Source organism: Pan paniscus, chromosome 4, assembly GCF_029289425.2.
Source record: "Pan paniscus chromosome 4, NHGRI_mPanPan1-v2.0_pri, whole genome shotgun sequence".
NCBI lineage: Eukaryota > Metazoa > Chordata > Mammalia > Primates > Hominidae > Pan > Pan paniscus.
Window position 1 is genome coordinate 146,502,939 of NC_073253.2, and position 12,287 is coordinate 146,515,225.

Genomic DNA, 12,287 nt, shown 5'->3' on the forward strand with positions numbered 1-12,287 from the left:
AACAGTACAAACATACAGATGCACAAGATTACTCATTGCAGCACTGAGACTGCAAATATTGGAAGCAAAGTCATGTTCATATACACGAGAAAGCCTGAGTAAACCATGGCACCAATGGCATACCCACATGATGGAATATTATTGAGCTATAAAAAAAATGAGGAAGATCTCTATGAATCGGTATAGTTATTTTCAAGATATATTAAATGCAAAAAGCAAAGTACAAAAAGTAGAAAGTGGTACTTTGTATGTAAGAAAGAAGGAGATGTAAGAAAGCACATGTATCTGTTTGTTTATGCAAAGTAAATAAGGAAAGATTGGCCAGAAAGTAATGAGCTCTCTATGGATGGTAGGTGGGTTTAGAGTAGAAAGAAGGGAGAAATCATAACGGTATAAAGGAGGAAGGGATGGAACACTGCCGAGTGTATCTGAGTATATTTTGTATAACTGACTCTTGGAGCCATAGTAATGTTTCTCATGCCCCCCAAAATAATTAAAGTCAACCAGGATATGAGGAGGGTTCAAAATGAAATACAAACAGTAACAAATGAACTTAACTGTATTTCAGATGCATAATACAACCACATTGAAGGAGGTGGGCAAGAAAAATAAGAAGTTATAGCATTTTGATGGGATACTAGAAAGAGAAAAGGAACTGTACACAAATACCAGAGTCTAGTTAGCAAATTTTTCACAGAAGCAGAAGTTAGTAATTCAGGAAGTATTTTATGTATATATTAGGATTGGGAAAACAAATATATGGTAGGTAATGAGAACATGGGGGACATATTGAAAGGACACAGGAACCAAATTGAATGTCCCTCAGTGGCCAAATCTTGGGCAATTTGAGCAATAAAATAATGACAATAATGGGTTATAGTCCACTGACTAAAAATACACTATAGAATCCCATACACAATGGAATCACAAATGTAGAAGGAACGATAGAAATAGAAAAAATGGCTGGGTGCAGTGGCTCACGCCTGTAGTCCCAGCACTTTGGGAGGCCAAGGCGGGTGGATCATCTGGGGTCAGGAGTTCAAGACCAGCCTGGCCAACATGATGAAACCCTGTCTCTACTAAAAATACACAAAGTTAGCCAGGCGTGGTGGCGCGCGCCTGTAATCCCAGCTACTCCGGAAGCTGAGGCAGGAGAATCGCTTGAACTGGGAGGTGGAGGTTGCAGTGATCCGAGACTGTGCCACTGCCCCCTAGCCTGGGTGACAGAATGAGACTCCATCTCAAAAACAAACCCACAAACAAAAAAACACCATTAGGCAAACACCATAGGAATAGTTGTTGCAGACAAGAAACACCTATGAATGCCGAATTAGTGAACAGAAGTATGATGGGAAACACGATTTTGCATGGTTTTAAGATCCCTTCACAAGATACTAATTACAAAGGGAAAAACAGTCATTATAGTGAATAAGCCTGACAGAAACCACCTTAACCCAGTGATCAAGTTAACATCACCACTAATAAGACATATTGATACCATGTACCTTCCAATATGATGCACTGAGAAGGGCACAATTGTCACTTCTGTGGTGTTGTCAGAAATGTGCAATCTCAGTGCAATCAGGAGAAAAGATCAGACAAGCCCAAACTGAGAGACACTCTACAAAATAACTGGCTAGTACGTTTCGAAAGTGCCAAGGCCGTGAACAATAAGGAAAGACTGAGGAACAGTCATGGACTGGAAGAGAGTAAAGAAATATGATAACTAACTGCATTGTGAGATACCGATTTAGATGCTGGATTAGAAAAAGGACCAGAAATAAGATTTCACCAATGTCAATTATTTGGTTTTGATAATTGTACTGTGGTTATGTAAGATGTTAACATTAGTAAGAGCTGGGTGAAGGGTACATGGAAACTGTTATTTTTGCCACCCTTTGAAAGTCTAACTTTTTTCAAAATAAAAAGTTTTAAAAATAGTTTGCTGAAGTTTTCATTTTGAGAAAAAAAAGATATGAACCTTGTATTACTTAGGGTTCTGTACAGGGACAGAACTAATGGAACTAATAGAAATATATACAAAGGGGAGTTTATTAAGTACTAACTCACTTGATCACAAGGTCCCACAATAGGCCATCTGCAGGCTGAAGAGCAAGGAGCGCCAGCCCAAGTTCTAAAACTGAAGACCTTGGAGTCCAGTGTTCGAGGGAAGGAAGCATTCAGCACGGGAGAAAGATGTAGGCTGGGAGGCTAGGCCAGTCTCTCTTTTCACATTTTTCTGCCTGCTTATATTCTAGCCGTGCTGGCAGCCGATTAGATTGTGCCCACCCGGGTTAATAGTGGGTCTGCCTTTCCCAGCCCACTGACTCAAATGTTAATCTCCTTTGGCAACATCCTCACAGACACACCCAGGATCAATACTTTGTATCCAATCAAGTTGACACTCAGTATTAACCAACACAAACCTGCCATCATGTAACTGCAGTACAGGAGAAGGGGGTGAACATTTATGCAGAATCTGGGTTAGTGGCTGAGGTCAGAAAGGGTTTTCCTGAGGAAGTGATAGCTGAGATCTGGAAAATGAGGAGGAATTAAGCAGGTGAAGAGAGGGGAGAAGAGCGTAGATGGAGGCCCAGCAGCAACGGGAAGCATGGTGCATTTGCGGAACTGGACAAAGGCTGGCTGGTGTGGCTGGAAGGAAAAGGTGTAATTGGAGCAAGAAGAAGCTGGAGAGGTGGGGAGAAGCCTTTCTTTTTTCTTTTTTTTTTTTTTTTTTTTGCGATGGAGTCTCACTCTGTCACCCAGGCTGGAGAGCACTGGAGTGATCTCGGCTCACTGCAAGCTCTGCCTCCCGGGTTCACACCATTCTCCTCTCACCCTCCCGAGTAGCTGGGACTACAGGTGCCCACCACCATGCCTGGCTAACTTTTTGTGTTTTTAGTAGAGACGGGGTTTCACCGTGGTCTCGACCTCCTGACCTCATGATCCACCCGCCTCGGCCTCCCGGGAGAAGTCTTTTGGCTCACCCGTGTCTCCCTGACCGGGAAGCCAACTTCCTAAGTTTGAGTCCACCTGAGAATTTTCCCTTGAGAGAGTCTATCTTGCCAAATAAATTTCACTTGCAATTGGGGTTGGCATGCCAGGGAGGTGTTCTGCTCCCCACCCCCTTTTTCTTCCCTTTTGAACTCAGATCTGGGAATTGCTTAAGGAGCTCCTTTGTGGATTTGAGACGGGCACAACCTGGACTTGGTGGATAACAAGTCTTATAGATCCTTAGATTGCTGCCTGTCAGTTCCATTCCCAGGGCACTGTGGCTTATAAACCACTGCACTTGTGCACTGACTTATATCACTTTGTAGCTATCTCTTAAGGCTTCACCTTCACGTGGGTGACTTCCCCAGCCCCACACATGTAGGGCTTATGTGCTTAGCAATCTCAGTTTGTGTTCCTTAGCAATCTCAACTCTCCCATTTCTTTTTTTTTCCAATGGCCTTGTTTTCTGTTTTTTTTTTGAGATGGAGTCTCACTCTTGTTGCCTAGGCTGGAGTACAATGGCATGATCTTGGCTCACTGCACCCTCTGCCTCCTGTGTTCAAACGATTCTCCTGCCTCAGCCTCCTGAGTATCTGAGACTACAGGTGCCTGCCACCACACCTGGCTAATTTTTGTATTTTTAGTAGAGACGGTGTTTCACCATGTTGGCCAGGCTGGTCTCAAACTCCTGACCTCAGGTGATCCACCCACCTCAGCCTCCCAAAGCACTGGGATTACAGGCATGAGCCACTGTGCCTGGCCTCCAATGGCCTTGTTGAAGATCTGAATTCAGCTTCTTCTTAAACTGATTGATTTTATATATCATTTCCCTTTATGCCCCAACCATTGTCCAGCTCAGTCATGTCAAGATAAATCATATTTGTCCAGTAGAGAAGTACAGTGGCAAATGATTCTGAAGGTCCTGGGGGACCTTCCCACATTCTTTGTATCCTTCTAGATCTCTCTGTTTCAACTCTTAGGTCCCAGTTTTTGCCGAAGAAGCATGTGGCAGCAGAGAATTCAGCCTGTGTTGCACAACTGGAATGACCAATTTGGGTCCTATCAGTGCTGACTTCCATCAGAAAGTGTTTTCTATACCAGTTACATGGTGATCTCTTATCTGATAGCTTACCTCCCTCATCTGATTTTTGTATATTGCTCTATTCTGCATCCAGACCTTTGTTCCAGGGTTGGCTATCTATCATCTGCAGATCATTTCATGTATGAGAAGCAGAAATCTTTACATTCCTTTTTTTTTTTCCAGAGGTTCTTTTGCAACCCAGGGTCTATTCACTTCATGAGGTTTGTGACAGTTTCAGAAACTGCATGCAAAACTTATGCATATATGTGAATTTTATAGAAGGAGGAGCCACAGCTTCTATTAGAATGTCAGTGAGCTGCATGAGTCCCCAAAAACCATAAATAACTGCCTTACCTCCATTTAATTGCTCCATATTCTATAGTAAGGTTTCCATATGTTCCTCAAAGCCTTTCCTTCTCCAAGTTCATGGTCTGGATCCCAAAAGAGCAGAAACTTTTTATGGGCTGATAGCTTTCTATCTAGCGGTAGGATATTCTTTCCTACCTCTCCTTCATGATAACACAGCTACTTCACATCTCCTCTGAGAGGCTGTTGTTTGGCATCTGACCATTGGTAAATGGACGATATATTACAGAGGGGGAATGCTGCTAACTCCAGCTGAAATGCCTGTTATTCAGGCCATAATATCAATCATCTAATAGAAGGTGAAGTTGAAAATTGATACTCTCTACAAATATTAATTATACTGTAGAGTTATACTTTCATTGGTGTTATAGTTTAAATAAAAAGCTTTTTAAAGGTGGCATTTCTTCTAGAGTGAAACAAATCCTCAATATTTTCCCCCTTTAAATGAATTTTCTTTAGTTATGAAATCAGTGCATTATTTTTTTAAAAAATGCAACCACATAGGCAAGCAAAAAAAAAGTATAAAATTTTGGCTGGGCACGGTGGCTCACGCCTGTAATCCCAGCACTTTGGGAATCCGAGGCAGGTGGATCGCTTGAGCCCAGGGGCTTGAGATCAGCCTGGGCAGCATAATGAGACCCTGTCTCTATTTTTAAAAATATATAAATACATAAAATAAAAAGTGTAAGATTTTACTCATAATTCAACCCACTTGGTGAAAAATTCCTATGACAATGTGCTGAGTATTCAAAATTATTTGACTGTATGTATGTAACTGATTTAAAAATAAAAATGGAATCATGTTTCATATTCTATTTTTAACAGCTTTATTGAGGTATAATTGACATATAATAAATGCCACATATTTGAAGTATCCAATTGATAAGTTTTGACATATGTACCCTCTTGTGAAACCATCTTCACAATCAAGACAGTGAACATGTTATCCATCCCTTCCAAAAATTTCCTCTTGCTCCTTTGTAATACCTCCCTCTCACCCATCTCATCTTGCACCAAACTCTGAGCTGTTCTCTGTCACTACAGATTAGTTTTCATTTTCCAGGCTTTTATATAAATAGAATCATCCAGTTTGTATTCTTTTTTTGGTCTGGATTTTGTCATTCAGCATATTTATTTTAAGATTCATACATTTTATTGTGTATTTCAACAGTTTGTTTCTGTTCCTTGCTGAGGAATATTCCATTGTATGGCTACATCACAATTTGTTTATCCATTCTCTTGTTTATAGACATTTAGAGTATTTCCAACTTCTTTGCTTTTATAAGTAAAGTTACCATGAATATTTTTGTACAAGTCTTTTTATGGATATATATTTCTTTTTTCTGGAGTGGAATAGTTGGATCATATGGTAGGTATATGTTTAAGTTTTAAAGAAACTACAAGATGTTTATCAAACTGATTGTACTACTTTCTATCCACATAGCAGGGTATGGAGTTTCAGTTACTCCACCTCCTCACCAACACTAGCATGGCCAGTTTTTGTGGTTGGTGGATAAGTTAATTTCTTTTATTCACTTTCAGAATATCAGAGTTGACAGAGTCCTTAATAATCAGTTAGTCCAACTGTTCACTTCATAGACTGAGAGATGGGGAGGAACTTGCCTGAGGGCCAGTAGGAAATCAGTGGCGGAGCCAGTGGTTGGACAAAATTACTGCTGAGTTCTGTTTTTGTTCTGTCTATGACTCTTCTACTTAGAATATCTAAATAGAAAACTCCCTTCGCCCAACATACACTTTTCTAAATCTGATGCTTTAAGGGCAGCTACTGCAGTGTAGAGAAAACAGTTACTTTTGTATTTATGCTTGGTCTCTGTTTCAAGGGCTATTGGGGTAAGTGGCATCCCTTTTCCATAAAATGAGGCTGATAATATGAATAGTTGAATCTAGTTTTGGTTGAGGTACAAAAGGCCATCCAAAAAATATAAAACCAAAAAAGGTGTAGCCTGAGAGACATCAGTGCTAACTTTTCTCATCTGCATTTCTCTTGGAAAGATAAAGACGCCACTAATTAATACAGAGATGTTGGGATTTGATGAAGGTATATAACATCCACATGGAAGTCAAACTGGGGATGGGAGGAAGGGAGAGCTATTAGAATAAAAACAGATAATTATGCATGGACACCGGTGGAGTTGGCCATGGAATGGCTGATGGGTTGGGGCAACTCATAGAGGGCTTGGTATGTCCCAAATATACACCCTAAAAGGCCCACAATGCTAATCATGATGTCCTTGGCAATGGTGACACAGCTCATGTCCTCAGAGTAAAATATGACGATCTCCAGGAGGGCTGGGATGATGAGAGCCAGGGCGCTGCTGCTCACGGAGCCCACCAGGGAGATGACCAAGTCCAGGCGGGGGATGAGGATGGCTGAGACACCTGCAATGAAAGGAGATATTTAGAATCACTGAATGTGCTCAGAAACAAGCCATTGCTTTGGAGCCCTAGAATTTCACAGACACCTGAGAGACCGCTTTGGAGAGGTGGGAGGGAGCCTACTGCAGGCTTGGGGAGGTCAGGCAACTCCCACCCCTGTCTTAACTAGTAATATAGATGCTCTCCTTTTATATTTTATCTACTGGATTTTTTTTTTTACATATAATCTTTATTGGAAGGGCTCTTCTACCACTTACCTGTTAATAACCTCCCCACTGTAGAGATGGGGAAATCTAGAGCTCTGGAAGGAACAGGACTTGTTCAAGGTCACACAGAGCTGAGATGAGAATCCACTGGGATGCCCCGTCTAAGGTCCTTTTCACTCTACTATGCTGCCTGTCATGTGTAAGAAAGAACTTGGTACACAGTAGATGCTCAATAAGTGCTTGACTCTTGCCCAGGCTCAGAACCAACGTTTGTAGTATCTATATAATATAGCCTTTGTCTAGAAGCAAGGATGGATAAAAAAATGGGAGATGCTTCTGCTGCCGTCCGAATGTCAACCACTTATTTTTCTATTCTTAATAGGATCTTAGTAATGAAGCAGGCCATAAACACAAAGACAGCATTAAGCTATCCAACCCCCATCCTTCTCTTCTCTTCACACTCCTAAAATTCCATCTCTTATACACATGATGAGCATATAGTATCACAGATTTTCCAAGGGAGTCCAATTTCAATAATGTTTGAATGAGTAAATATATAATTTATATGATTTAATTTTATGCAAATTTATTATTTTAAAACAATTATTACATTGATGTATACTATATGTACGTAGTTTGGGGGTACATGTGATAATTCAATATGTTTATATAATTAGTAAAGATCAAATCAGTGTACTTTGGATATCCATTACTTAAAATATTCCAATCATATGATTTTCCTATGAACAAAATAGAGAAAGCCTGTTCTGGAAATCATCCATACAAGCTTGCTGGATCTTTAAAAAAATCACTTCTTTCTGAAATTGCTCTGACACATCCAGTCCAAGCATAAGAGAGACTCATAGACTCTCATGGCTAGGAGTGCATTCTCCTTCGATGGGAGGTCCCTGTCCACAGCTTTCCTTCATCCAGTGTTTAATAAGCCGCTTACAGAGAAAACTCAGCATCAGTCTTCCAGGAAAGCTCACAACGAGGAGGCAGAGAAGATACATGCAAGAAAAGCTATAATTCAAGGTGGAATGGAGGAAGGCCTTACGCTCCGTTCTGGTCATGCCAGTCCTCTGCTCAGTGCCTTTCCATGGCTCTGCATGGCCCAAACTCCTCAGCACAATGACCCTTAGGACTTGGCCCTGACAGAGCTCTGACCTCATCTCTCAGCACCCTCCACTTCTCCAAAGGGGCCATAGGCAATACTTGCCTCAGGTCTGTGCATAGTCTGTTCCCTTCCCGTGGTACATTCTTCACTCCTCCATCTATTTGCTACTTATTTAGGTCTTCGCTGAAGTGTCACTCCACTGGAGAGGACTCCCTGGCTTGGCCAGGCTGAGTTATAGGACCCTCTTATGTGTAGAGTGTGTCTTCTACTTACGATCTTAACCATCATATGGTGCATCATCATGTCCCATCTTAACAATCATTGCAATGCACTGTAATTATTTCCTTGCATATATTTGCCACTCAACTGTAGGTTCTGTGAAGGCAGAAGCTACATCTTCTTCATTATTCATCATTGTATCCTTTGTGTCTAGCACAATGCCAGGCATGTAGTAGGTGCTCAACAAATGATTGTTGAATGAATAAAGGGTAATAGAATTGATGGATGAATAATGGACGAAGAATGGGACTTTCAGCATATATCAAAAGCAGGACATGTCATTATAAGGTCAACTGTCTCTAGTCATGCATTCCCTGATACTCAGAGGCTCCTCAGTCTTTCTTGTCAACTTACACCCTTCCTAGTAGGAATGATCGCAAACAATACTATTTACAGCTTCGTGATGTCTCAGCACAGACTGGGAACTCTAACGCCTCAAACCAAGTAGGTTTTTGCTGTTTCTGCTCATAGAACGCGCCTGCCATTTAAAGCTTATTATCTGATAGTATGTTCTGCTGCACAGCTCCAAGCATTGCATAGTTTCTCCTGACCCTGTACGGAGACTTGATTCCTTCAATGACTTTAAATTCTGACTCCTGGAGCCTTGAAGACTAAATTTCTCCCTTCACTTTTACAATAATCCCACAGGTGTTTAAGGATAATTGTGGAAATTTCCTGAGACTTTGCTTCTCCAGGCAAAACATCCCTTGTTGTTTTGCTCATTCCTCATGGGTCATCGTTTGTGATCCTCCGTCTAGACATGTTCCAAAGAAAGAATTCCCCAGCCCTGTTCATGAGGTTTCCCAAACACTACAACAGTGCTCATGAGTGAGTGAATGAATGAATTGAAAGGAACAGGAAGAAAGGAAGGGAGGGAGGAGAGAAGAGTACAGCCAAAAAATGATCTCTGGCTGGGTGCATGGTTCACATCTGTAATCCCAGCACTTTGGGAGGCTGAGGCAGGCAGATCACTTGAGATCAGGATTTCGAGACCAGCTGGCAAACATGATGAAAGCCCGACTCTACTAAAAATACAAAAATTAGCCGGGCATGGTGGCAGGTGCCTGTAATCCCAGCTACTCAGGAGGCTGAGGCAGGAGAATCTCTTGAACCTGGGAGGCAGAGGTTGCAGTGAGCCGAGATAGCACCACTGCACTCCAGCCTGGGCGACAGAGCGAGACTCTGTCTCAAATAAATAAACAAATAAATAATCTCCAAGACTGACAAATCAGTCCCACTGAGATTTTTCCCAAAAGTTAAATCTCACTTTATGATACAGGACTTGTTCATAATTTATGATAAGAAGAAATATGGCACCATGAAAAACAGATGCTACACAATCTGTGTTCAAATCCCAGCTTTGTCACTTAGTGTGTATGACTCAGGTGTGTTACTTAATTTATCTGGGCCACAGTTCCCTCTAATGGTAATACATTGTTAGGCTATCATCGGTATTAGATAATGTCAGTACGGTGCCTGACATATAGGATTGAATGAATGATACTTCTTCTACAAACCAGCCAGCATCTATTTTCTATGTGTAGGCAGTAGAGACGACTATAAAATTTACTGTGTGGTAATTCTGTCAAGCCCTTTTTTTTTCACGTGGAAAAATCGAGGTCCAGGGAGGTGAAATATCTCACCCTAGGTCACAAAGAAGGCAAGTGGCAGATCCATTGATGGTGGGGTGGGCGCCAGCATGGCTCCCTGTCATAGCTTTGGGTAAAGAGTGCCCTTTTATGCTACTCACAGGTTAGACAGACCAAGGCTGAGCGGACAGACAGGTCTACAAACAGTGCCCAGCTCTCTGACACTTGGGAGATGGCAAACGGGATGACGATCTCAGCTGGGACATGGAACTGGAGGGCATAGGTGAAGAAGATGCCGATAGAGTACATCAGCTTGACCGACTGGTACAACCTGCAGACACATGAATAGGATGTGAAAGGTGATGTGGCTCCCCGGAAGGGCCATTGAGGACTCACTTACTGCTCAGAAGTTGGTATGGGTTGAGTATCCCTAATCCAAAAATCCCAAATCTGAAATGCTTCAAAATCCAAAACACTTCTGGTCCCAAGCATTTTGGATACGGGTTACTCAATCTGTACTTGTCACTGAATTATAGAACTGGCTAATGTTAGATGACTCAGGCCAGATTGGACATCAGGGCCATCCGGGAAGCTTATTAAAAGTGCCTATTGCTGAAGATTCTGAGTCAGTAGGCCTGCAGCTCAGGAATCTATGCCTCTTCTTTTTTAATTTTTTAAAAGACAATAGCCGGGCATGGTGGCTCACGCCTGTAATCCCAGCAGTTTGAGAGGCTGAGGCGAGTGGATCACCTGAGGTCAGGAGTTTGACACCAGCCTGACCAATATGGTGAAATCTCGTCTCTACTAAAAATACAAAAATTAGCTGGGCATGGTGGCATGCACCTGTAGTCCCAGCTACTCGGGAGGCTGAGACAGGAGAATTGCTTGAACCCAGGAGGTGGAGGTTGCAGTGAGCCAAAATCACACCACTGCACTCAATCCAGCCTGGGCAACAGAGTGAGACTCCATCTCAAGCAAACAAAAGAGACAATATATGCATAGAGTAAAATTCATGGTACAAAAGTCATACAGTGAAAAGCATTCCTCCCACCCTTGATTCCTAACTTCTAGTTTCCCTTTCCATAGGCAACCATTCAGAGTTTTCTTGTGGCCCTTCTAGAAATGATTGGTGTTTGTACATGCTCATACAGAATGTAGGAACATACATGCACATCCACACACGCACATGCATACACATATGCATATACACATGTAGACTCCTCTTTTATTTACCCAATATTTCTTTTCTTTTTCTTTTTCTTTTTCTTTTTTTTTTTGAGACGCAGTTTCGCTTTTATTGCCCAGGCTGGAGTGCAATGGTACGATCTCACTTGATCTTAGCCAAAAGGCCGAGAAGCGATGCAATGGTACGATCTCAGCTCACCACAACTTCCGCCTCCCGGATTCAAGCAATTCTCTTGCCTCAGCCTCCCGAGTAGCTGGGATTACAGGCATGTGCCACCATGTCCAGCTAATTTTATATTTTTAGTAGAGACGGGGTTTCTCTATGTTGGTCTGGCTGGTCGCGAACTCCCAACCTCAGGTGATCCGCCCTCCTTGGCCTCCCAAAGTGCCGGCATTATAGGCGTGAGCCACCACGCCTGGCCGTCTCACCCAGTATGTCTTGAAGATTGTTCCCTGCCAGTACACATAGATCTGGCTCTTCTATTTAATAGCTGGTTGATATGCCAATTGCTTGGATATGCAATAATTTTAAAAATCAGTCACCAATTAATGAATATTTAGATTGTGCTTAGACTTTTCCCAAGTAAACAATACTGCACAGACTATCCTTGTACATATATTAATGCACATATAATATACAAACTTAGAAGTTAAAATGCTGGGTAAAAGTCTACATGATTTAAAATTTTGATAGCTGTTGACATATTGCCCATTTGCTGTCCTAGTGTATAAAAAGACCTGCTTTACCATGTCCTTGCCTAAACAGTGTGTCGATGCATGCATCTTTGCCCTTGTATTTATTTTTTTAACTCACATTTCTATTATCTTTCTTTCTTTTTTTTGAGACTGAGTCTCGCTTTTGTCACCTAGGCTGGAATGCAATGGCGCGATCTTGGCTCACTGCAACCTCCGCCTCACAGGCTCAAGCAATTCTCCTGCCTCAGCCTCCTGAGCAGCTGGGATTACAGGCTCACGCCACCATGCCCAGCTAATTTTGATATTTTTTAGCAGAGATGGGGTTTTGCCATGTTGGCCAGGCTGGTCTCGAACTCCTGACCTCAGGTGATCCACCT

At 42.0% G+C, this 12,287-nt stretch overlaps 1 protein-coding gene across 2 annotated transcripts in view; it reads right to left on the bottom strand.

The window, feature by feature from the left end:
• Nucleotides 1-4,908: 4,908 nt before the first annotated feature.
• Nucleotides 4,909-12,287, bottom strand: part of SLC36A3 (solute carrier family 36 member 3) — a 33,826-nt gene continuing 26,447 nt past the window's right edge. For both annotated transcript variants that reach the window (XM_003828993.5, XM_008954431.5), the window contains 2 exons: nucleotides 10,191-10,360; nucleotides 4,909-6,841 (listed from right to left, as the gene is read on the bottom strand). In XM_003828993.5, coding sequence (XP_003829041.1) covers nucleotides 6,573-6,841; nucleotides 10,191-10,360 — 439 coding nt within the window. In that variant the 3' untranslated portion in view covers nucleotides 4,909-6,572. The remainder of the gene's footprint in view (nucleotides 6,842-10,190; nucleotides 10,361-12,287) is intronic.